This window comes from Tachyglossus aculeatus, chromosome 4, assembly GCF_015852505.1.
Source record: "Tachyglossus aculeatus isolate mTacAcu1 chromosome 4, mTacAcu1.pri, whole genome shotgun sequence".
Taxonomy (NCBI): domain Eukaryota; kingdom Metazoa; phylum Chordata; class Mammalia; order Monotremata; family Tachyglossidae; genus Tachyglossus; species Tachyglossus aculeatus.
Window position 1 is genome coordinate 47,023,311 of NC_052069.1, and position 27,422 is coordinate 47,050,732.

A 27,422-nucleotide genomic window follows, 5' to 3' on the forward strand; every position below is an offset into this window, starting at 1 on the left:
ATCCATATAATTGGAGATATGCCCAAGTACATAAAAGCGAGGTTTGGAGGGGGGGTGGGTGTTGCTTTTTTTCAGGACAGTAGTAAAAAATCAAAATATAACATCTTAAATATATTTTCAAGTGCCCAACTAATACCCTTTTTGGATTGCAATACTCAATTGAAGTAACTGTATTCCTAACCACGTTAACTTTTATATGTTGACTTTTAAGAGCCATAAATTCATCTAAGACTTGTCCATGCTCATTATATGCTGGAGGGGGGACAGGGTGTGGAGGGGAAGGCCATAACATTTTTTTTATTTATTATGGTATTTATTAAGTGCTTATCTGGTGTCAAACACTGTTCTAAGCACTTGGGGTAGATACAAGTTACTCAGGTTGGACAGAGTCAGCCAACTTGTACTTCCCAAGCGCTTAGTAATAATAATAATAATGGTATTTATAAAGCGCTTACTATGTGCAAAGCACTGTTCTAAGCGCTTAGTACAGTGCTCTGCACACAGCAAGCGCTCAATAAATACGACAATGAGTGAATCAAATGGGACTCGCTGTTTAAATAGGATGGAGAACTGGCATTGAATTTCCATTTTGCAGATGAGGAAACTGAGGCACTGTGAAGTGACTTGCACAAGGTCACATAGCAGAAAACTGGCAGATTAGAACCCAGGTCCTCCGATTCCCAGGCTTGTGCTCTTTCTGCTAGACCACACTGCTTCCCTGACTGGGAACCAATCCTCCACTCCCAACACAACTCCATGAGGGACATTCCAGTCAGTTTTTAACCTGTGGCAACACCATCCACTCCTGATTTACACCATCAACAATCATATTTATTGAGCGCTTACTATGTGCGGAGCACTGTACTAAGCGCTTAGCACTGTACATCAGAGTTGGAAGCCAGTAGTATAAGAGTTTCCCAGCTAACAGAACACCATACTAGTTCTAAAAAACAAATGACTTCTCCCTTTTCCAGCTCCAAGAAGTAATAAGAAGAATTGTGGCAAATGTTGAGCACTGATTATGTGCCAAGCACTGGGGTAGACACAAGATTATCAGTTCCCACAAGGGGTTCACAGTCTCCGTAGGAGGGAGAACAAGTACTGCATCCCCATTTTGCAGATGAGGGACCTGAGGCACACAGAAGCTGAGTGACTTGCTAAGTTGAGTGACTTGCCCAAGGTCACACAGCAGGTATAATAATGATGGCATTTGTTAAGCGCTTATTATGCGCCAAGCACCGTTCTAAGCACTGAGGGGTACAGGGTAGTCAGGTTGTCCCACGTGGGGCTCACACTTTTAATCCCCATTTTACAGATGAGGTAACTGAGGCCCAGAGACGTGAGGTGACTTGCCCAAAGTCACACAGCTGACAAGTGGTGGAGCCGGGATTAGAACCCATGACCTGCTCTTCTCACTGAGCCAGCATTCATTCATTCATTCAATCGTATTTATTGAGCACTTACTGTGTGCAGAGCACCTTATTAAACGCTTTGGAAGTACAAGTTGGCAACATATACAGACGGTCCCTACCCAACAGCGGGCTCACAGTCTAGAAGGGGGAGACAGACAACAAAACATATTAACAAAATAAAATAAATAGAATAAATATGTACAAATAAAATGTGGCGGGGCCCTCTCACTCCCAGGCCTGGGCTCTTTCCATTAGGCCCACGTTGCTTCCCTGAGAAATATTACCCAGAAAGTCATCAAACAAAGCAACAAGTGGTAGAATCAGTCACAGGCCAAAGTAACTAGCACTGACTTGCTTCTACACAATCCGATCTTTTAGACTGTGAGCCCACTGTTGGGTAGGGACTGTCTCTATATGTTGCCAACTTGTACTTCCCAAGCGCTTAGTACAGCGCTCTGCACACAGTAAGCGCTCAATAAATACGATTGATTGACTGATCACCACAGAAGACTAAGGTAAAAAGGTCTGAGCCCTCCTCCCCGCTCCCCCACACACCACTTTCTCCCCCCACAAAGCTCTCAGGAGCACATTTGTCAGGAAACACGGAGCACCCTAGGGTAACAAGGCCCTAGAGTAGGAGGGGCCCGTGATTAACCCATAAAACCACTGAAAATTGATTTCCGTAGGAAGCTTCGCCTAAAGAAGCAGTGCACCTTGGTGGATAGAGCACGGACCTGGGTTCTAATCCCGTCTCCGCCACTTATGTGCTGTGTGACCTTGGGAAAATAAGTCACTTAACTTCTCCTGGGCCTCAGTTACTTCATCTATTAAAAAAAAAAATGGGGGATTAAGAGTGTGAGCCCCATGAGACGGGGACTGTGTCCAACCTGATTAAGTCGTATCTACCGGGTGCTTAGGACAGTGGTTAGCATATAGAAAGGTCCTAACAAGTACTGTTATTATTATTACTGTCTTTTAGACTGTGAGCCCACTGTTGGGTAGGGACTGTCTCTATATGTTGCCAATTTGTACTTCCCAAGCGCTTAGTACAGTGCTCTGCACATAGTAAGCGCTCAATAAATACGATTGATTGATTGATTATTATTATTACTAGTTAAGAACATCGCAAGCCTACTTTGCAGTAAAGTTCAAAGGGCATGTGAACAAAGGGCACAAAAATGTAAAACGCATGAGGAAAAAACCAGGCAGAAATACGGTTTAAATTATTCAGGTGATAAGAGTGGATAAAAGTTGTTAGGGGAAGGGAGCATGGGCTCGGGAGCCAGAAGGTCATGGGTTCTAATCCCAGCTCCGCCACTTGTCTGCTGTGTGACCTTAGGCAAGAAACTCTGCTTCTCTGTGCCTCAGTTACCTCGTCTGTAAAATGGGGATTAAGACTGTGAGCCTCACATGGGACAGGGACTGTGTCCAACTTGATTTGCTTGTATCCACCCTAAGGCTTATTACAGTGTCTGGCACATAGTAAATGCGCAACAAATATCATCATTATTATTAGGAAAGAGCAGCAGGGGAGAAGGGTCTGTCAGGTAATGGGACAGGACTCCAAAAGCACATTATGTTCCAGAAATAATATGATTCCACTTTAGGGGCTCGAAGTGATTCTAACAAGTCAATGCATTCCTTCAAAATTTCAGTTGGTAAACATTCAAATGTTTAATTGCACCTCTTTACAATGTCGATATTAGTAGGGTGGGACTTGTTTCCTCTCTGAACAGCCAAAAGTTTCAAAGGCACATTCCCCAGCTTTTTTTTTATGATATTTGCTAAGCTATTTTGGGGATTAGAAGAGAGAAATCACTTTAAATTCATAAATTTCATCATCCAGTCACCATTACAAACCATGCGTTTTTCCCTCTCTGATCCCATTTCCCTAAACTATTCCAAAAGTGAAATAAGACTCCAAGTACAAGTTTCGCCTCAGAAATATTTCAAGACAAAAGAAAACAAGTCACCAAATGAAGAACCTCCCATATTACGACAAGCAGTTTTGTCCACTACATAGACTCTGTGTACATTGTGCTGCTCCAACCCGCATACTTTGATGTCGCAGCAAGATTTAACCTAAGTGGTTTAAATGTGGGAGGAAATGAATTTCACTTTTGAATGCTTCTCTTATTAGAAATTTGGTTCTCATTTATGCGTAAATCTTACCTTAAAGCCACAGCTTCCTGCATCAATATGGTGACGTGAGACGAGTGATCAGCAAGGAGCAGAAAAACACTACATCTCTATCAATTATTCACCCTCACTAAACAGATCTTTGGAACTGTGGGCTGAACCATTCTCACACTTCGAGCGGGGAGGGGAGAATGGGTGAAACACTCATTCTATTCAAAGTTGGATTCGGGGGTAAAACTAGAAAAATGCCCCAAAATGACTTCCTTAAATGATCAAAAATTTCAATTTAAAGGACCTGGCAAAATTGAGCATAGCAACAATGTTGACTGGATACCGGAAACCCAACCTCAAGCATTAGAGGAATGACTAATCCGTTTCCAATCTGCCACTTCCCTGGTTGGGGGGAAAGTTTGTCCCCAGAAACCCTAGGGAAAAGAGAAGAAAACTATGGAGAAAACTAGCGAGAACCCGGAGGCATGTTATTATAATAATAATAATAACAACTGTGGTATTTGTTAAATATATATGATGTTTATTTGTTAAATATATATGATGTTCCAGCCACTGTTCTAAGCGCTGGGGCAGACATAAGATAATTGGGTTGGACACAGTCCCTGCCCACATAGGACTCACAGTCTTAATCCTCATTTTATAGATGAGGGAACTGAGGCAAAGAGAAGTAAAGTGACCTGCCCAAGGTCACACAGCTGACAAGTGGTGGAGCCAGGATTAGAACCCTCATCCTTCTGACTCCTAAACCCACGCTCTTTCCACTAAGCCACACTGCTTCTCTTACCACCCAGCCAACAGAGGCTTATATCGCTATGATTTAATGATCTAAAACAATTATACACAAACCAGAAAGTCACCTGATTTGGCTATTTGCCAAGAAAGGTCAAGTATACCATTTCATGAATGGCATGAAGGTGCAAAAGTTGTTTAGAAAACTCGGGCCTTGTCTGATTTATTTTTAAAATTTGATGCAGATTATGTTCCCATAGAACAGAATCAAAAGGAAGTTATTATCTGTTAAACTTTTTGGAAAAGGACAAAAAGTTCTAACTAAAATTAACATTTTTGAAGACTGCCAGATATTCAATTCTGTTTCCTTTTGAGTGTTCCCTGTTGAGCTGTGGCTGTTCACGCCAGTTTCTTTTTTACGTCAATTATTCATATATAATCCCTAGATTTGAAGAAATTAAGCTTCCGAATACAGATCTCTTACTCCTCTCGTGAAATTCAAATGGCCAAAAATTCCTGACACTCTGTTACTTCTTCCTCAAGATCCAATTTTTCAAAGCCAATAACCACATTTTAAATCTTGAGTCAGGCTTGCATCATAACACACTGGCCCCTACTGCAATTTATGTTACCGAGATGTTCCCCAGGACTCAGCTAAATCCAAAATCTGGCTGTATAAGCTATCTACTTTGGTGGTGCTTAAGTCCATATTTTCAAGTGTCAAAGATAACGTGCCAGCTCTGTCGCACCGTACTCTCCCAATCAATCAATCAATCGTATTTATTGAGCGCTTACTATGTGCAGAGCACTGTACTAAGCACTTGGGAAGTACAAATTGGCAACACATAGAGACAGTCCCTACCCAACAGTGGGCTCACAGTATAAAAGGGGGAGACAGAGAACAGAACCAAACATACCAACAAAATAAAATAAATAGGATAGAAATGTACAAGTAAAATAAATAAAAAATAAATAAATAAATAGAGTAATAAATATGTACAACCATATATACATATATACAGGTGCTGTGGGGAAGGGAAGGAGGTAAGATGGGGGGGATGGAGAGGGGGACGAGGGGGAGAGGAAAGAAGGGGCTCAGTCTGGGAAGGCCTCCTGGAGGAGGTGAGCTCTCAGCAGGGCCTTGAAGGGAGGAAGAGAGCTAGCTTGGCGGGTGGGCAGAGGGAGGGCATTCCAGGCCCGGGGGAGGACGGGGGCCAGGGGTCAATGGCGGGACAGGTGAGAACGAGGCACGGTGAGGAGATTAGCGGCGGAGGAGCGGAGGGTGCGGGCTGGGCTGGAGAAGGAGAGAAGGGAGGGGAGGTAGGAGGGGGCGAGGGGATGGACAGCCTGGAAGCCCAGGGGGAGGAGTTTCTGCCTGATGCGCAGATTGATTGGTAGCCATTGGAGGTTTTTGAGGAGGGGAGTAATATGCCCAGAGCATTTCTGGACAAAGATAATCCAGGCAGCAGCATGAAGTATGGACTGAAGTGGAGAGAGACACGAGGAGGGGAGATCAGAGAGAAGGCTGATGCAGTAGTCCAGACGGGATAGGATGAGAGCTTGAACGAGCAGGGTGGCAGTATGGATGGAGAGGAAGAGGCGGATCTTGGCAATGTTGCGCAGCTGAGACCGGCAGGTTTTGGTCACGGCTTGGATGTGAGGGGTGAATGAGAGAGCGGAGTCGAGGATGACACCAAGGTTGCGGGCTTGTGAGACGGGAAGGATGGTAGTGCCGTCAACAGTGACGGGAAAGTCAGGGAGAGGACAAGGTTTGGGAGGGAAGACAAGGAGTTCAGTCTTCGACACTTCCCTTTCCCAATCTCCCCTGACACACTAGATAGAGTCCTGACCAGAGCTCATGGATCTTGGAACATTTCAAGGGTCAAATCCACACTACCTTCCCTACTGGGGCCTCTTCGGACTCTCCCATCTGCATCCTCTAAGAACCTGGATCTTTAAGCGCTTGATAAACAACGTAATCTCATTCCCACAGCACTCAGGTACCTAATTCAGAATTTATATTTATATTTGATTTATATTAATGACGGTCTCCCCCCCAGACTCTAATTTTGAAGCAGCGTGGCTCAGTGGAAAGAGCCCGGGCTTTGGAGGTCGGAGGTCATGGGTTCAAAGCCGGGCTCCGCCACTTGTCAGCTGTGTGACTTTGGGCAAGTCACTTAACGTCTCTGGGCCTCCAGTTACCTCGTCTGTAAAATGGGGATTAGGACTGTGAGCCCCACATGGGACAACCTGAACACCTTGTATCCCCCCAGCATTTGGAAAAGCGCTTTTCACTTAGAACAGTGCTTTGCACTTAGTAAGCGCTTAATAAATGCTATTATTATTATTATTATTATGTGCTATTATGCTATTATTATTATTATTATTATTATTATATTATTATTATCCCCCTTTTAGACTGTGAGCCCACTGTTGGGTAGGGACTGTCTCTATATGTTGCCAATTTGTACTTCCCAAGTGCTTAGTACAGTGCTCTGCACGTAGTAAGCGCTCAATAAATACGATTGATTGATTGACTGATTGATTGATTGATTATGTGGGCGGGGAACTTACCTTCAAACTCTTTTGCATTGTACTCTCCCAAGGGCTTATTACAGTGCTCTGCACATGGTATGCACTCAACCAAAGAGAAGCAGCGTGGCTTCGTGGATGGAGCCCAAGCCTGAGAGTCAGAATAATTATATTTGTTAAGCACTTACTATGTGCCAAGCACTGTCCTAAGCACTGGGGGAGATTCAAGGTAATCAGGTTGTCCCACGTGGGGCTCACAGTCTTAATCCCCATTTTCCAGATGAGGCAATTGAGGCACAGAGAAGTGAAGTGACTTGCCCAAAGTTACACAGCTGACAAAGTGGTGGAGCCTGAAGCAGGGGAAGTGCAGTAGTGAGCAAGCACAGGGAAGAACCTGGGTTCTAATCTCAGGTCTGCCATTTGTCTGCTGGGTGACCTTGGGCACGTCACTTCACTTCTTTGGGCCTCCGTTCCATCACCTGTAAAATGGGGATTAAGACTGTGCGCCCTATGTGGGACATGGACTGTTTCCAACCTGATTAGCTTATAATAATAATAATAATAATAATAATAATGATAATAACGGCATTTATTAAGCGCTTACTATGTGCAGAGCACTGTTCTAAGCGCTGGGGAATTTACAAGGTGATCAGGTTGTCCCACGGGGGGCTCAAAGTCCCCATTTTACAGATGAGGTAACTGAGGCCCAGAGAAGTTAAGTGACTTGCCCAAAGTCACACAGCTGACAAGCTTGTACCTACTTGTACAGCTTGTACCTACCCCAGCACCTAGTATGGTGTCTGGCTCATAGTAAACACTTAAATTCCATAAAAATAAATACCATTGATTGATTAATTAAGGAAGTGAGGAGGGGGGGAGGAAGGGAAAGATGAAGTAATAATAATGATGACGGTAATTGTTAAGCACTATGTGCCAAGCACTGTTCTAAGCACGTGGAGCAAAATGGCTTAATGCAAATAGCATGGGCTTGGAATTCAGAGGTCATGGGTTCTAATCCCAGCTCTGCCACTTGTCAGCTGTGTGACTTTGGGAAAGTCACAATTCCTCTGTGCCTCAGTTACCTCATCTATACAATAGGGATTAAGACTGTGAGCCCCTCGTGGAACAACCTGATTACCTTATATCTACCCCAGCACTTAGCTTGGCACATAGTAAGTGCTTAACAAATAGCATTATTTTTATTTCTTTATTTTCTAAGCTCTGGGGTAGATACAGGGTAATCAGGTTGTTCCACATGGGGCTCACAGTCATAATCCCCATTTTACAGATGAGGTAACTGAGGCCCAGAGAAGTGCAGTGACTTGCCCAAAGTCACATAGCTGACAAGTGGTAGAGCCAGAAGCAGGGGAACCGCAGTAGTGAGCACGCACAGCAAAGTTGATATTGCCCGAAGTCACTGCCCAGTGGAGAGAGTTTGGGACTTGGAGTCAGGTGACCTGGGTTCTAATCCCAACTCCATCACCTGCTTGCCGTGTGACCTTGGGCAAGTCATTTAACTTCTCTGGGCCTTGGTAACCTCATTTACAAAATGGGGATTCAACATCTGTTCTCCCGCCTTCTTAGACCGCAGACCCCAGAAGGGACTGGGTGCGACAATTATTTGCATCTACCCCAGGGGTGAGTGCTACTAACTGCCACACAGCAAGTGATTAACAAATACTACAATTATTATCATTATTATTACTTGCATTGGGCTTTCTATGCCTGGAAATCCCTTGACATTCACTGAATACTACATGGTCCAAGAACTTCCTTCCCTTGACCCCACGGCTCTCTCGATGATGATGACGATGGCATTTGTTAAGCGCTTACTATGTGCAAAGGACTGTTCTAAGCGCTGGGGAGGTTACAAGGTGATCAGGTTGTCCCACGGGGGGCTCACAGTCTTAATCCCCATTTTATAGATGAGGAAACTGAGGCCCAGAGAAGTTAAGTGACTTGCCCGAAGTCACACAGCTGACAATTGGTGGAGCCGGAATTTGAACCCATGACCTCTGATTCCAAAGCCCATGCTCTTTCCACTGAACCACGCTGCTTCTCCTTCCCACCATTCCTCCCCAAACTCCTTTAGAGAAGCAGTGTGGCTCAGAGAAGCAGCTTGGCTCAGTGGAAGGAGCATGGGCTTTGGAGTCAGAGGTCATGGGTTCAAATCCTGGCTCTGCCAACTGTCAGCTGTGTGACTTTGGGCAAGTCACTTCACTTCTCTGTGCCTCAGTTACCTCATCCGTAAAATGGGGATTAAGACTGTGAGCCCCCCATGGGACAACCTTGTAACCTCCCCAGTGCTTAGAACAGTGCTTTGCAATCAATCAATCGTATTTATTGAGCACTTACTGTGTGCAGAGCACTGTACTAAGCGCTTGGGAAGTACAAGTTGGCAACGTATAGAGACAGTCCCTACCCAACAGTGGGCTCACAGTCTGAAAGGGGGAGACAGAGAACAAAACCAAACATACTAATAAAATAAATAGAATAGATATGTACAAGTAACAAATACCATCATCATTATTATTATTATTGTTCCTCTCCTCCATTCTCTCCTTGACCCCTTCCAATCTGGCTTCCAACCCCTTCACTCCACAGAAACTGCGCTCTCAAAGGTCCAAAGGATCCCTTCTTGCCAAATCCAAAAGCCTCTACTCCATCCTAATCCTCCTTGACCTCTCTGCTGCCTTTGACACTGTTGCCCACCCCCTTCTCCTGGAAATATTAACCAACCTCGGTCTCACTCACACTACCCTCTCCTGGTTCTCCTCCTATCTCTCTGGCCACTCATTCTTTCACAGGTTCCTCCCTACCGCTGGCCTGGAACGCCTTCCTCCTCAAATCCGCCAAACAACCACACTTCCCCCCTTCAAAGCCTTACTGAAGGCTCACCTCCTCCAAGAAGCCTTCCCAGACCAAGCCCCCCTTTTCCTCAGATCTCCTTCCCCTCCCCTTCGTCCCGACTCGCTCCCTTTGCTCTACCCCCGACCCCACAGCACTTGTGTATATATGTATATATCTAATTTATTTATATTAATGCTTACTTGTTTCAGTGTGTATATATAATTCTATTCACTTATATTAATGCCTGCTTACTTGTTTTGGTGTCTGTCTCCCCGCTTCTAGACTGTAAATCCGGTGTGGGCAGGGATTATCTCCCTGTATTGCTGAATTGTACTTTCCTTAGTACAGTGCTCTGCACACAGTAAGTGCTCAATAAATTCATTCATTCACTCATTCAATCGTATTTATTGAGCGCTTACTGTATGCAGAGCACTGTACTAAGCGCTTAGGAAGTACAAGCTTTAATTCTATTTGTTCTGACCATTTTGCCACCTGTCTACATGTTTTGTTTTGTTGTCTGTCCTCCCCTTCTAGACTGTGCGCCCGCTGTTGGGTAGGGACCGTCTCCATGTTGCCAACTTGTACTTCCCAAGCGCTTAGTCCAGTGCTCTGCACACAGTAAGCGCTCAATAAATACGATTGATTGAATGAATGAATGAATGAATGAGGGAATACCAGGCAGAGGGAGGACAAAAGACCAGTATTCATTCATTCATTCATTCAACTGGATTTATTGAGCGCTTACTGTGTGCAGAGCACTGTACTAAGTGCTTGGGAAGTACAAGTCGGCAACATATAGAGACGGTCTCTACCTAACAACGGGCTCACAGTCTAGAAGGGGGAGACAGACAACAAAACAAAACATGTAGACAGGTGTCAAAATCGTCAGAAGAAATAGAATTAGAACTATATGCACATCATTAACAAAATAGAATAGTAAATATGTACAAGCAAAATAGAGTAATAAATCTGTACAAATATATATATACAAGTGCTATGGGGAGGGGAAGGAGGTAGGGTGGGGGGGATGGAGAGGAGGAGAGGAAAAGGGGGGCTCAGTCTGGGAAGGCCTCCTGGAGGAGGTGAGCTCTCAGTAGGGCTTTGATAGGAGGAAGAGAGCTAGCTTGGCGGATGTGCACAGGGAGGGCATTCCAGGCCCGGGGGATGACGTGGGCCGGGGGTCGATGGCGGGACAGGCGAGAACGAGGCACAGTGAGGAGATTAGCGGCAGAGGAGCGGAGGGTGCGGGCTGGGCTGTAGAAGCAGAGAAGGGAGGTGAGGTAGGAGGGGGCGAGGGGATGGGAGCCTTGAAGCTGAGAGTGAGGAGTTAAATACGACTGAATAATTGAATGTCTCCGACCCTCTAACTGTGGGAGTACCTCACGGTTAAGTTCTGCTTCTCTTTCTATTCACCACTGACTCCCTCGCCCTTGGAGAACTCATGTGCTCCCATGGCTTCAACTACCAACTCTATGTGGCTGAATCCCAGATCGACATCTCCAACCCTGATCTCTTTCCCTCCCTCCAGTGTCACATTTCCCCCGGCCTTCAGGGCATCTCTACTTGGATGTCCTGCCACCTCTAACTTAACAAAATGTTCAAAACAGAACTCCTTTTCGTTCCACCCAAACTCCATCCTCCCTATGACTTTGCCATCACTGTAGACGGCACCACCATCCTTTCTGTTTCAGAAGCCCATAACCTTGGCCTTATCCTTGATTCATCTCCCTCATTCAACCCAAATGATCTATCACTGAATCCTGTCGATTCAACCTTCATGACATTGCTAAAATCCATCCTTTCCCCACCATCCAAACTGCAACCACATTAATCCAAGCATTTATCCTGTCTTACCTTGATTTCTGTCTCAACCTCCTTCTGACGTCCCTGACTCCTATCTCTCCCTGCTCCAATCCATACTTCACTCTGCTGCCCCGATCATTTTTCTTTAAAAACATTCAGTCCATGTATCTCCCCTCCTCAAGAACCTCCAGTGGTTGCCCAACCACCTCTGCATCAAACAGAAACTCCTTACCATTGGCTTCAAAGCACTCAAAGCACCTTGCCCCCTCCTACCTCACCTTGCTACTCTACTACAACCCAGCCTGCACACTTCATTCCTCTAACACCTACCTACTCACTGTACCTCGGTCTCGACTATCTCACCACCGACCCCTCGCCCACACTCTACTGCTGGCCTGGAACGTCCTCCTTTCTCAAATCCGACAGACAATTACTCTCCTCCCCTGCAAAGCCTTATTGAAGGCCCATCTCCTCCAAGAGGCTTTCCCTGCCTAAGCCCCCGTTTCCTCTCTCCCACTCCCTTCCGCGTCACCCTGACTTGCTCCCTTTGTTCATCTTCCCTCCCAGCCCCACAGCACTTATGTACATACCTGTAATTTATTGATTTATATTAATGTCTGTCTCTCCCCCTCTTTGCTGTAAGCTCACTGTGCACAGGAAATATGTGTATTGTATTGTATTCTCCCAAGCACTTGATCATGACAATAATAATAACGATGGCATTTATTAAGCGCTTACTATGTGCAAAGCACTGTTCTAAGCTCTGGCGGGGATACAAGGTGATCAGGCCGTCTTAATCCCCATTTTACAGATGAGGTAACTGAGGCACAGAGAAGTTAAGTGACTTGTCCAAAGTCACACAGCTGACAAGTGGCGGAGCCAGGATTAGAACCCATGACCTCTGGCTCCCAAGCCCATGCTCTTTCCACTGAGCCACGCTGCTTCTCTATAGTGTTCTACCCACAGTAAGTGCTCAGTAAATACAACTGAATGAATTAATAAATGGTTTACATCTAGAGGTTGCTCTGAAGCAGCTCATAATATAATGGGAAAGCCAAGGCCCTACTGAGAGCTCACCTCCTCCAGGAGGCCTTCCCAGGCTGAGCCCCTTCCTTCCTCTCCCCCTCGTCCCCCTCTCCATCCCCCCATCTTACCTCCTTCCCTGTCCCACAGCACCTGTATATGTATATATGTTTGTACATATTTATTACTCTATTTATTTATTTTACTTGTACATATCTATTCTATTTATTTTATTTTGTTAGTATGTTTGGTTTTGTTCTCCGTCTCCCCCTTTTAGACAGTGAGCCCACTGTTGGGTAGGGACTGTCTCTATATGTTGCCAACTTGTACTTCCCAAGTGCTTAGTACAGTGCTCTGCACACAGTAAGCGCTCAATAAATACGATTGATGATGATGATGGGATAGATAAAGGCGGGCAATTTTTTTTAAAGGTATTCGTTAAGCAATTACTTTGTGCCAAGGATTGTATTAAGCACTGGGTGGCTACAAGGATGTAGGGTTGGAGACAGTCCATAGTCCACATGGGGCTTACAGTCTTAATCTCCACTGTACAGATGAGGTAACTGAAGCCCAGAGAAGTGAAGTGACTTGCCCAAGGTTACACAGCAGGAAAGTGGCAGAGTTGGAATCAGAACCCAGGTCCTTCTGACTCCCGGGCCAGTGCCATATTGACTGGGCAATACGTCTTCTCAACCACAGACAGTTCGAGTTATGACAAAGGGCACTTCCAAAAAAATTCTAAATTGACACTGTTTTAACCTTACAACACTAGCCTTCTGCTTCAGGGGAGAGTAGTAGAGGGCCAACCCCGAAGCCATGGACAAACAGAAAAATTTATAAGCGGTAATCGGAGGATGGTGAGACGGGAAAGGAGCTGACCTGATGGCTAAGTGGAGTCACCAATGAAGAAAACGTTGGCTACTTTCTTATGAAACCACTGATTCAATAGAAATATATCAATGAAGCTATATTACTCTCCCATATTGTATTACCTACACAATTCTGAATAATTTTGGTACAGATAGGATCTCTTATCTTGGTTCAGGAGCCAATTCTTCATGTATAACATTGTTCCTATGAGAACACGCGTTCCACCTTATGTTCTGTCTTGAGACAGTTTGTTGGAACCAATTGTGTTCAAGTCTGACGACTGCCTGCAGAGAAGATTTAATGGTCAGTAAATGAGAAAAAATGCCCACAGAATCTAATGGAGGCACTGTGAATATCCCCCATCCCCCCAGCCATATTTTTGGAGATATGCTAGGACTTTGGATAATAATATTTAAGTGCTTAATCTGTGCCAAGCACTGAACTAAACGCTGAGGTAGATAAAAGTTAATTAGGTCAGACAATTCCTGTCTCAAGAGCCTCTTGGTCTAACGGGGTAGAAGAGCAGGCATTTAATCCCCATTTTACAGATGAAAAAACAAGGGACAGAGAACTAGGTATTTGTTAAACTCTTACTTTGTTCCAAACACTGTACTAAGTGCTGGGGTAGCTACAAATTAATCATGTTGGACACAGTACCTGTCCCACGTGGGGCTCACAGTATAAGAGGGAGGATAAGTACTGAATCCTCATTTTACAGATAAGGAAACTGAGGCAGAAAGAAGTTTTGTGACTTGTCCAAAGGGACGGAGTACACAAGCGGTGGAGCCAGGATTAAGACCCATGCTCTGTCCACTTAGCCATATTTCTTCTGAAAATCTGGCCAGTCCAGAGTCCCAAATTGCGAGTCAATCAATAAATACGATTGATGATGATGAGTCCGAAGCTAATCCAAGTCTGAGACAGATCACAAGTGATCCCAAGTCAAACCAGAAAGTGGCTTGAAACTCACCTGAGAAAAGATGCTGGAAACTTTAGTCTCAGCAGCCCAAGAAATGGCCTTGCTGTGGAAAATATCTTGTGGAGAAGCAGTGTGGCCTAGTGGGAAGAGCCCAGGCCCGGGAGTCAGAGGACCTGGGTTCTAATCCCAGCTCTGCCACTTGTCTGCTGTGTGACCTAAAGAAATCACTTGACTTTTCTGTGCATGAGTTACCTCATCTTTAGAATGAAGAATATGACTCTGAGCCCTATATGGGACATGGACTTATGTCCAATCTACCCTAGTGCTTAGTAGAGTGACTGACACACAGTAAAACAACACAAAAAACCCACAACTCGTTCCATTTGGCCTCTGGTCCCTGACAATTCAGAGGTCCCCAGCTGCTACTCTATAGACTCCTCTGCCTCAAAGAGGGGGGCCTCTAGCAGGTGGAAGAGGGGTCATCTAAACAATGCTAGCTTCATCCTTACCCCAGCTAGACCCATCCCAACATATCTGAGGCCTAGGGGTCAGATATGGCCCAAGCAGGGTTCATTCATTCATTCAATCCTATTTACTGAGCACTCACTGTGTGCAGAGCACTGTACTAAACACTTGGGAGAGCACTATATAACAGACATACTCCCTGCCCACAATGAGCTTATGGTCTAGGAGAGACAGACATTAATACAAATAAATAAATGACGGATATATAAATAAGTGCTATGGGGATGGGAAGGGGGATTCATTCATTCATTCAATCATATTTATAGAGCGCTTACTGTGTGCAGAGCACTGTACTAAGCGTTTGGGAAGTTCAAATCGGCAACATACAGAGACGGTCCCTACCCAACAATGCTCACAGTCTAGAAGACTGAGCCCTCTTTTTCCTCTCCTCCTCCCCATCCCCCCCGCCCTACCTCCTTCCCTCCCCACAGCACCTGTATATATGTTTGTACAGATTTATTACTCTATTTATTTTACTTATACATATTTACTATTCTATTTATTTTGTTAACGATGGGCATCTAGCTTTACTTCTATTTATTCTGATGACGTGACACCTGTCCACATGTTTTGTTGTCTGTCTCCCCCTTCTAGACTGTGAGCCCGTTGCTGGGTAGGGACCGTCTCTAGACGTTGCCGACTTGCACTTCCCAAGCGCTTAGTACAGTGCTCTGCACACAGTAAGAGCTCAATAAGTACGACTGAATGAACTGAATGAATGAATGAAAAAAGGGGGCAAGGCAGGGCAATGCAGAATGGAGTGAGAGAAGAGGAAAGGGAGACTTAGTCAGGGAAGGCCTCTTGGAGGAGATGTGCCTTTTTGAAGGTGGGGGAGAGTAAAATTGTCTGTCGGATTTGAGGAGGGAGGGCGTTCCAGGCCCGAGGAACGATGGCTTCTGCCTACTGTAGGAAAGGCAGAATTTGATTCCTGAGACCAATCTCTACCAGAGACGCAGCGTGACTCAGTGAAAAGACTACAGGCTTGGGAGTCAGGTCATGGGTTCTAATCCCGACTCCGCCACTTGTCAGCTGTGTGACTTTGGGCAAGTCACTTACTTTCTCTGTGCCTCAGTTACCTCATCTGTAAAATGGGCATGAAGACTGTGAGCCCCACATGGGACAACCAGATCACCTTGTATCATCCCCAGCATTTAGAACAGTACTTTGCACATAGTAAGCGATTAACAAATGTCATCATTATTATTATTATTCTCTGGGCCTCAGTTACCTCATCTGGAAAATGGGGATTAAGACTGTGAGCCCTACGTGGGACAACCTAATCACCTTGTATTCCCCCAGTGCTTGACACAGAGTAAGCGCTTAACAAATGCCATTATTATTATTATTATTATTATTATTATTATTATTATTGTTATTACCGCCAACCTGCTAGGGCACTAGGAGGGAGGGATGGGTCAAGAGCTGCTTTCTACCTGTTCCGCATCAGATGGCAGGCCTTTGCCACCCCAGAAGAACCAGTCCAAGAAGCAGCACTGCACTGACTTTCTTCTCCTTCAATCAATCGAGCACTTACTGTTGCCAGAGCACTGTATTACGCGCTTCCTCAAACCTTTCTTTAAAACCTTGTGAGAAGCAGCCATAGTCTCCACCCAGAACCGGTGCCACAGACCCAAGCCATCTCCCTGTGAGCCCGCTGTTGGATAGGGACCGTCTCTATGTGTTGCCGACTTGCACTTTCCAAGCGCTTAGTACAGTGCTCTGCACACAGTAAGCGCTCAATAAATACGACTGACTGACTGAATGAATGAATGAACGGCAAATGTCTAGCAACAGGCCTGCAACTGGAGGAAGAAGCGACTCGAAGACGCTGGGAGCCAAACGAGATAAACTTGTCGTTCTTACTTGCAAGGCACAGTTAGCAGGGGCATTATCAAGTTAAGAGGATTTCCCCCAGCATGACAAAACATATCCAATCAATAATATCTATTAAGCGCTTACTGTGTGCAAACCACTACACTAAACGCTTGGGAGAGAACAATAACAGAGATGGTAGACATGTCTCCTGCCCACAAAGAGCTTACACTGTAGAGTCTCGCAGACCATGGGTCACTTAAATAATTTCTAGCAGAGGTAAAAGCAAGCTGCCCTCAAAACCTGTCAATTAATCTAACTTCTTTCTTTACAGGCGTGAAACAAATATGTTTGTCAACGACCGGGATGAGCACAGTGTGTTCGAAAAACAAAAATCACTAAAATACGAGTAACGTTGTTTCTGTAAAACCTTGCTAATGTGTGATGTCTGATTTTCCGGGGCCTGGGACTAGTTCAGTTTTCTACAAATAATTTAGAAATAAGTTGCATTTTGATTATTAAAATATATAGGTTCATGTAATTTCACGGAGAACATAATGAAGCACCAATACAAACAATTAGGCTACTTTAATTATAACAGGTATAGGAAGGATAAGGAAAATATTTCAAATAAACCCCAGACAAATTCCAAAAAAGCAAAATGCCAGGACTATTACAAGGAAACCCACTGCTAATGGGAACATATTTATGCATTTTATCCAGCTAAATTGAGATTGTTAAAGGTTCTGAAGTTTCAGAACACGTTCTCCGTAGATATGTTATCAGAAAATAAAAGTAAGTTGAGGAATTAAGTCAATGACATTTATTGAGTGCATGCTGTGTGCAGAGCACTATAGTAAGCGCTTGGGAGAGTACACTACAGCAGAGTTGGTAGACATGTTCCCTGTTCACTCTATTTATTTTGCTAATGACGTGCATATAGCTGTAATTCTATTTATTCTGAGGATTTTGACACCTGTCTACATGTTTTGTTTTGTTGTCTGTCTCCCCCTTCTAGACTGTGAGCCCGCTGTTGGGTAGGGACTATATATGTTGCCGACTTGTCTTCCCCAAGCGCTTAGTACAGTGCTCTGCACACAGTAAGCGCTCAATAAATACAATTGAATGAATGAATGAACAAGTTCATATCAAGTCTAGAGGAGGAGATAGATACTAATATAAGTAAATTACTGAATGAATGAACAAGTTCATATCAAGTCTAGAGGAGGAGATAGACACTAATATAAGTAAATTACAGACATGTGTGTAAGCGCCATGGGGTTGACAGTAGAGTGAACACCCGGAGAGATCCAAGTACACAAATCATCAATCGTATTTATTGAGCGCTTACTGTGTGCAGAGCACTGTACTAAGCGCTTGGGAAGTACAAGTTGGCAACATATAGAGACGGTCCCTACCCAACAGTGGGCTCACAGTCTAAAAGATAATAACGGCATTTATAAAGCGCTTACGATGTGCAAAGCACTGGGGAGGTCACAAGGGGCTCACAGTCTTCATCCCCATTTTACAGATGAGGTCACTGAGGCCCAGAGGAGTGAAATGACTTCCCCAAAGTCACACAGCTGACAAGTGGTGGAGCCGGGATTTGAACCCATGACCTCTCACTCCAAAGCCCGGGCTCTTTCCACTGTGCCACGCTTCCTCCTCAATAAATAAATGACATAATACAGACACCGAGTCACAGAAAGAAGGCTTGAAGAATCAACAAATTCTCCTGAGCAGTACTACAGCCATGAGCACGGGCTTGGGAGTCAGAAGGACCTGGGTTCTAATCCCACTTGTCTAATCTGCCACTGGTCAGCTGTATGACCTTGAGCAAGTCACTTTACTTCTCCAGGCCAGTTCCCTTATCAGTAAAATGACTAACAAGACAGGGAGCTCTATGTGAAACGGGGACTGTGTCCAACCTGATTAGCCTGTAACTGACCCAATGCTTAGAACAGTGCTTGACACGTAGTAAGCGCTTAACAAGGAGAAGCAGCGTGGATCAATGGCAAGAGCACGGGCTTTGGGGTCAGAGGTCATGGGTTCAAATCCCGGCTCTGCCACTTGTCAGCTGTGTGACTTTGGGCAGGTCACTTAACTTCTCCGTGCCTCAGTTACCTCATCTGTAAAATGGGGATTAAGACTGTGAGCCCCCCATGGGACAACCTGATCACTTTGTAACCTCTCCAGCGCTTAGAACAGTGCTTCACACATAGTAAGAGCTTAATAAATGACAATGATTATTATTATTATTATTATTATCATTACTATATACTGGTGTACAGATCAGATTCATTCATTCATAAAATTGTATTTATTGAGCACTGTGTGCAGAGCACTGTACTAAGCACTTGGGAAGTACAAGTCGGCAACATATGATTGTCCTTCAGCGTGGCTCAGTGGAAAGAGCCCGGACTTTGGAGTCAGAGGTCATGGGTTCAAATCCCGGCTCCGCCAATTGTCAGCTGGGTTACCTTGGGCAAGTCACTTCACTTCTCTGGGCCTCAGTGACCTCATCTGTAAAATGGGGATGAAGACTGTGAGCTCCCCGTGGGTCAACCTGATCACCTTGTAACCTCCCCAGCGCTTAGAACAGTGCTTTGCACATAGTAAGTGCTTAATAAATGCCATTTATTATTATTATTATTATTATTATTATTATTATTATTACATAGAGATGGTCCCTATCCAACAATGGGCTCACAGTCTAGAAAGGGGAGACAGACAACAAAACAAAACATGTAGACAGGTGTCAAAATTGTCAGAACAAATAGAATTAAAGCTATATGCACATCATTAACAAAATAGAATAGTAGATATGTACAAGTAAAATAAAAAGAGTAATAAATCTGTACAAATATATACAAGTGCTGTGGGGAGGGGAAGGAGGTACGATGGGGGATGGGGAGGAGGAGAGGAAAAAGGGGGCTCAGTCTGGGAGATGAGGTTTTGCTTCTCACAGACGCCTAGAGATACCCCTTTCATCAGCCACCAACTGCATCCCTTACAACATACCACTCCACAATCGTATCTACTGAGCACCTACTGTGTGCAGAGAGAGCACTGTACTAAGCACTTGGGATAGTATAACAATGATCACTCCACAACACCGATTTTGAATAGGAGGGCACCTGGGACAAGAACACGTGACTGCTCAGTGCTCTGTATCCACCATAAAGAAAATTCAAATCCGTATCGTACTGATGGTGCCATGACCCTCACTCTTTGAGCGAGTTGTCTACACCAGACGTCTCAAATTCCTCTCCTCCAATTCTCTCCTTGACCCCCTCCAATCTGGCTTCTGTCCCCTTCACTCCACAGAAACCGCCCTCTCGAAGGTCCGCCTCCTTCGCTCTTATGCTCGAGCTGCTGAACGCGGCTGGCGAAAGTCTAAAAACCAAGCCGACCTTGTTCATTTCAAGTTTACCCTTTCCTGCCTTAACTCTGCCCTCTCCTCTGTCAGGCAAAACTATTTTTCCTCCCTTATTGACACCCACGCCCCTCACCCCCCTCAGCTGTTCCGTACATTTAACTCCCTCCTAAGGCCCCCTGTTCCTCCCGCTCCTCCATCCCTCACCCCCAATGATCTGGCCTCCTACTTCATTAGTAAAATTAACACCATCAGGTCTGAGCTCCCCAAAGTCACCCGTCCCCCTTCTCCATCCCCCCTGCTCTCAACCCTCTCCGCTACTGTCCCATCCTTCCCAGCAGTATCCTCAGAGGAGATCTCCCTCCTCTCAAGAGCTTCTCCATCCACCTGTGCTTCGGACCCCATTCCCTTTCAACTTATGAAAACTCTCGCCCCTTCCCTCCTCCCCTCCTTAACTTCCATCTTCAACTGCTCACTCTCCACTGGTTCCTTCCCCTCTGCCTTCAAACATGCCCACGTCTCCCCCATGCTAAAAAAACCCTCTCTTGACCCCACCTCACCTTCTAGTTATCGCCCCATCTCCCTCCTACCCTTCCTCTCCAAACTCCTGGAGTGAGTCGTCTACACTCGCTGCCTCGAATTCCTCAATGCCAACACTCTCCTAGACCCCCTCCAATCTGGCTTCCATCCCCTCCACTCCACCAAAACTGCCCTCTCAAAGGTCACCAATGACCTCCTTCTTGCCAAATCCAATGGCTCCTACTCTAGCCTAATCCTCCTCGACCTCTCAGCTGCCTTTGAAACATCTCTACTTGGATGTCCTCCCATCACTTCACAATGGCACCACCATCCTTTCTGTCTCATAAGCCAATAACCTTGGTGCTACCTTTGACTTCTCTCTCTCATTCAACCCATATAGTCAATCCATCATTAAATCCAGTCGGTCCCACCATCACAACATCGTTCATTCATTCATTCATTGAACCGTATCAAACAAAAACTCCTCACCATTGGCTTTAAAGCCCTCCACCACCTTGCCCGCTCCTACCTCACCTCATTATTCCCCTTCTAGAACCCAGCCCTCACACTTCACTCCTCTAATGCGAACCTTCTCACTGTACATCGATCTTGCCCGTCTCACCGCCAACCCCTATCCCACATCCTGCTTCTGGCCTGGAACGCCCTCCCTCCTCAAATCTCACAGACAATTACTCTCCCCACCTTCAAAACCTTATTGAAGGCACATCTCCTCCAAAAAGCCTTCCCAGATTTAGCCTGCCCCCCATTCTTCTTCTTCCACTACCTTCTGTGTCACCCTGACTTGTTCCCTTTGTTTTTCCCCACTCCCAGCTCCATAACATATACATAAATATCTGTAATTTATTTGTATTGATGTCTATCTCCCCAACTCTAGGCTGTAAGCTCTTTTGTGGGCAGGGTCTGTTTATTGTTGTACTGCAATAACAATAATAATAATAATAATAATAATAATAATAATAATGGCATTTATTAAGCGCTTACTATGTGCAAAGCACTGTTCTAAGCGCTGGGGAGGTTACAAGGTGATCAGGTTGTCCCACAGGGGGCTCACAGTCTTCATCCCCATTTTACAGATGAGGTATCTGAGGCCCAGAGAAGTTAAGTGACTTGCCCAAAGTCACACAGCTGACATTTGATGGAGCCACGATTTGAACCCATAACCTCTGACTCCAAAGACCATCAATCATCATCAATCATATTTATTGAGCGCTTACTGTGTGCAGAGCACTGTACTAAGCACTTGGGAAGTACAAGTTGGCAACATCTAGAGACAGTCCCTACCCAACAGTGGGCTCACAGTCTAAAAGGGGGAGACAGAGAACAAAACCAAACATACTAACAAAATAAAATAAATAGAATAGATATGTACAAGTAAAATAAATAAATAAATATTTCTTGGACCGGGCTCTTTCCACTGAGCCATGCCGCTGCTTCTTCTGTACTCTCTCAAGAGCTTAGTACAGTGCTCTGCACACAGTAAGCACTTAATAAAAACAACTGAATGAATCAGCCACCTGCTTTAAAATTGGGAAATAATTATACCAGCGGGCTTAGTTCCCATTTAAATTTTAAACATATATTCTCTCTTTTTCCTAAAAATGTAGAAACAAGTGCTATTAAATTTGAATACCTAAAGCCCAATGTCATATTGATACGCCATGTACCAACATATGGTGTGACTGAAGGGAAGAATTTCTGTAGGCTGCAAATAATACTTTAAGTAAAAATGATGTGTATACTTCATGCGTATACTTCAAAGTTACTTTAGATCATCGATGGCATTTCTTGAGTGTGTACTGTGTGTAAAGCACTGTACTAAACACTTGGGAGAGTACAATACAATGGAATTTGTTGACATGTTCCCTGCCCTGCCCATGCGCACAACAAACAAGCTTTCAGTGTACGCTAAACTTCTAGAATTAAAAAAGACCTGGCTCAAAGCAGGGTGAAGCAAGAAGCATCAAGGCATAGTGGATAGACCACAGGGCTGGGAGTCAGAAGGTCATGGGTTCTAATCCCGGCTCTGCCACTTGTCTGTTGTGTGGCCCTGGGCAAGTCACTTCACTTCTCTGTTCCTCAGTTACCTCACCTGTCTAATGGGGATTAAGACTGTAAGCCCAGTGCAGAACAAGGACTGCGTCTAACCTGATTTGCTTGTATCCACCCCAGTGCTTAGTACAGTGCCTGTCAATCAATCAATCAATCATATTTTTTGAGCGCTTACTGTGTGCAGAGCACTGTACTAAGTGCTTGAGAAATCCAAGTTGGCAACATATAGAGGCGGTCCCTACCCAACAATGGGCTCACAGTCTAGAAGGGGGAGACAGAGAACAAAACCAAACATATTAACAAAATAAAATAAATAGAATAGATATGTACAAGTAAAATAGAGTAATAAATATGTACAAACATATATACATATATACATATGTCATCATCAATCGTATTTATTGAGAGCTTACTGTGTGCAGAGCACTGTACTAAGCGCTTGGGAAGTACAATTTGGCAACATAGTAAGCGCTTAAAAATACCATTATCACCAAAGAGCTCAATCAGATAAAGCAGAACAAGACAGTGTTTCAGGCTGTTTTTATCTTAGTCAACACCAGATTTTACATTTTGACAAAAGCACCGTCCAAAAAAATATTTTTAAAGCCTTGATTTAAAAAAAAAAAACTTGAGAAAATAATGATAAATGGTGTTTGTGAAATTCTGTATTTTAATCGAAGGTAGCGTTTAGTAATTTACCTGTAGCCCATCAAGGATTTCCAATAAAGTTTCTCTCACTTCAAATATCGATCCCACAAATCTTTGAATAATGACACATTCAGATGAATACCATACGCTGACATTTGAATGAACAATCCAGAAATGATTTGGAGCTTTTTATGACTGCTAGAGCTCCTTTTGCGGGGAGGGCCGGGAGGAGGATGCCAGAAATTGATCCCACTCACCTGTTTTGTTCCTCTAATTTAGCCAGGAGTTCTAAGTCGTCTGGACTCAACTGCGCTGGTGAAGAAGGCGAGAGGGCGGGTGTGGAGAGAGTGGTGGACGAGGATGTAGTATGGAGTGAAGTAGATGGACTTGCCACTTGACTGGCCATCTGGCTGACTGTGTGTGAGACCGTGTTCTTCACCCATGAGAGAGTAGAACTCAGCTTTTCGGCAACCCTTTCTGTCGCCACCTGAACCCAAAAAAAAGGAAAGAAAGTAAACTGCTTGGATTTTGCTTCATTCATTCATTTGTATTTTAATTCCTCCGTTCAATCGTATTCATTGAGCGCTTACTGTGTGCAGAGCACTGGACTAAGCGCTTGGGAAGTACAAGTTGGCAATAAATTTATTTATTTATTTATTTTGCTTGTACATTTCTATCCTATTTATTTTATTTTGTTGGTATGTTTGGTTCTGTTCTCTGTCTCCCCCTTTTAGACTGTGAGCCCACTGTTGGGTAGGGACTGTCTCTGTGTGTTGCCAATTTGTACTTCCCAAGCGCTTAGTACAGTGCTCTGCCCATAGTAAGCGCTCAATAAATACGATTGATTGATTGATTGATAGAGGCGGTCCCGGCCCAACAACGGGCTCACAGTCTAGAAGGGGGAGACAGACAACAAAACAAAATATATTAACAAAATAAAAGAAATAGAATAGTAAATATGTACAAGCAAAATAAATAGAGTAATAAATCTGTACAAACATATATACAGGTGCTGTGGGGAGGGGAAGGAGGTGGGGGGGGGGATGGGGAGGGGGAAAGGAAGGAGGGGAGGGGGAGAGGAAGGAGGGTATTTATTGAGTGATTACTGTGTGCAGAGCACTGTACTAAGCACCTGGGAGAGCACAGCAATAAACAGACACATTCCCTGCCCACAGTGAGCTTACAATCTGACGGGTGGTGGGGGAAGGGGTGACAGACATTAATAATAATAATAATAATGACGGCATTTGTTAAGAGCTTACTATGTGTGAAACTGTTCTAAATACTGGGGTGGGGGGATACAAGATGATCACGCTGTCCCACGTGGCGCTCTCAGTCTTAAATCCCCATTTTACAGATGAGGTAACTGAGGCATAGAGAAGTTAAATGACTTGCCCAAAGTCACGGCGCTGACAAGTGGCGGAGCCAGGGTTAGAGCCCACAGCCTCTAACTCCCAAGCCCAGGATTTTTCCACTGAGCCATGCTGCTTCTCTAGAGGAACGTGGAAAGAGCGCGAGCTTTGGAGTCAGAGGTCTGGGGTTCAAATCCTGACTCCGCCAATTGTCAGCTGCGTGACTTTGGGCAAGTCACGTAACTTCTCTGGGCCTCAGTTCCCTCATCTGTCAAATGGGGATGAAGACTGTGAGCCCCCCCCGTGGGACAACCTGATCACCTTGTAACCTCCCCAGCGCTTAGAACAGTGCTTTGCACATAGTAAGCGCTTAATAAATACCAACATTATTATTATTATTAAAATGAATTACAGATATGTACATAAGTGCTTTGGGACTGGGATGGCAGGGGAAGAACAAACGGAACAAGTCAGGGTGACCTAGAAGGGAATGGAAGAAGAGGAAAGCAGGGAAGGCCTCCTGGAAGAGACGTGTCTTCAATAAGACTTTGAAAGGGGGGACGGTAATTGTCGGTTTTGAGGAGGAAGGGCGTTCCAGGCGAGAGGCAGGACGTGGGTGAGGGGTTGGTGGTGAGACTGAGGCACAGTGAGAAGGTTAGCATGAGAGGAGTGAAATGTGAACTAGCCAAGGACAGAATCAGTCCATTTTACTAAAACACCACCACCTATGCGCTCGCCCATTATCATCATCGATCGTATTTATTGAGCGCTTACTATGTGCAGAGCACTGCACTAAGCGCTTGGAAGAACAAGTTGGCAACATACAGAGACAGTCCCTACCCACCAGTGGGCTCACAGTCTAAAAGAAATTATAAATTATAAATCAGTCAATAGTGGAATCAAGAAAAAAAAAAATCCTAAAACACATTCTCCGGTGCCAACATCCACGAAAAGTATGTGAGTTTTAATTCACAAAAAGGATGATGTAGAAGCCACAAGGCCTAGTGGAAAGAGCACAGGCCTGAGTCGGAGGATCTGGGTTTGAGGCTCTGCCAAATCCTTTCTGTGTGTGACTTTGGGCATGTCACTTCACTGTCCTTCAGTTTCCTCAACTGTAAAATGGGGAATACCTGTTTCCCTTCCTACTTAGACAGTGAGCCCCATGTGAGACAAGGACTGTGTCCAACCTGTCTAATTTATCACTACCCCAACACTTAGAGCAGTGTTTGAACATAGGCTTGTATCCCCTTTGAATCAATCAATCAATCGTATTTATTGAGCACTTACTGTGTGCAGAGCACTGTACTAAGCGCTTGGGAAGTACAAGCTGGCAACATATAGAGACAGTCCCTACCCAACAGTGGGCTCCCCCCTAAGCACTAGAGAAGCAGTGTGGCTCAGTGGAAAAAGCACAGGCTTTGGAGTCAGAGGTCATGGGTTCAAAACTCAGCTCTGCCAATTGTCAGCTGTGTGACTATAGGCAAGTCACTTAACTTCTCTGTGCCTCAGTTCCCTCATGTGTAAAATGGGGATTAAGACTCTGAGCCCCCCATGGGACAACCTGATCACCTTGTAACCTCCCCAGCGCTTAGAACAGTGCTTTGTACATAGTAAGCACTTAATGCCATCATTATTATTATTATCATGCTTTGCACATAAGTAAGCACTTAAATACCATCATCATTATTATTATTATTATTATTAGTAGTAGTAGTAGTAGTAGTAAGCACTTAAATACCATAATAATAATAATTTATAAACTACTGTATGATCCCTTCCACTATGGATAATTCCTTTCTGTGTTTATTCCAACTATTAAGCAGAAATACATTCAGGGATCCGAAAAAAAAACCAACTTAAAAATGTTTCAGTTTGAAGAAAAACTGCAGGCTTGGACATTTGCTCAGGGCCCAAGTTATATTCCCAATTACATATTTATATAAATCCTTTTAACTCTGGTATTTTACATCTTTATGACAAATACCCATTTTTGAATCCTGGGCGGTTATTTCAAGAATGTTCTCAGTAAAATCTCAGAGGAGTATATCAGATAAAAAGTTATGCGTTATCCACATTTGTGAAGTTCTATGACTGAACCAGTGGATGGGCTAGATTTAGCATGTTCCTAACTGCAAATAACACTTCCGTGGGTTTCCTGGGATTAGGGACTAGAGTTAGATTGTGATGACGGAGTCTCCCTTGGGGAATGATAGATGAGCCTTGTTGTTGAAACTCTAGACTGTAAGATGATGTTGGCAGGGAATGTGTCTGTTTATTATTATATTGTCCTCTCCCTAGTGCTTAGTACAGTGCTCTGCACACAGTAAATGCTTAATTAATACCGCTGACTGACAGGCTTGATTTGACAACATACAGAATCAACTAAATGCTACAACTACCATAATTTCCTTGATCTCGCATGCCAGCAAGGTATGGCTAAAAGTCATACAGCATTGAATGGAGACCTACATGGAATGTAAATTGCCCAATGCTGAAGCAGGATTCCGGAAAGGACAAGGGACGTGAGATATTATTGCTGATGTTCATTCATTCATTCAATCGTATTTATTGAGCACTGTACTAAGATCTTGGAAAGCTCACCTTGAAACTCACCTCCTCCAGGAGGCCTTCCCAGATTGAGCCCCCATCCCTTTCCCATCGCCCCTACTCCCTCCTTCTGCTCTGCCCCTCTCCCTGCCCCACAGAACGTGTGTATATATATAGATATATATATATATAGAAAAATAAAATAATAAATGTATATATATATTTATTATTTTATATTTCTATTTATTTTATTAATGATGTGTATATATCCATAATTCTATATT

At 44.3% G+C, this 27,422-nt stretch overlaps 1 protein-coding gene across 4 annotated transcripts in view; it reads right to left on the reverse strand.

The window, feature by feature from the left end:
* EVI5 (ecotropic viral integration site 5) overlaps positions 1 to 27,422 on the reverse strand; it is a 307,843-nt gene that overhangs the window by 182,947 nt on the left and 97,474 nt on the right. For all 4 annotated transcript variants that reach the window (XM_038745027.1, XM_038745026.1, XM_038745029.1 and 1 more), the window contains exon 2: positions 23,497 to 23,726. In XM_038745027.1, the coding sequence (XP_038600955.1) occupies positions 23,497 to 23,645 (149 nt within the window). In that variant the 5' untranslated portion in view covers positions 23,646 to 23,726. The remainder of the gene's footprint in view (positions 1 to 23,496; positions 23,727 to 27,422) is intronic.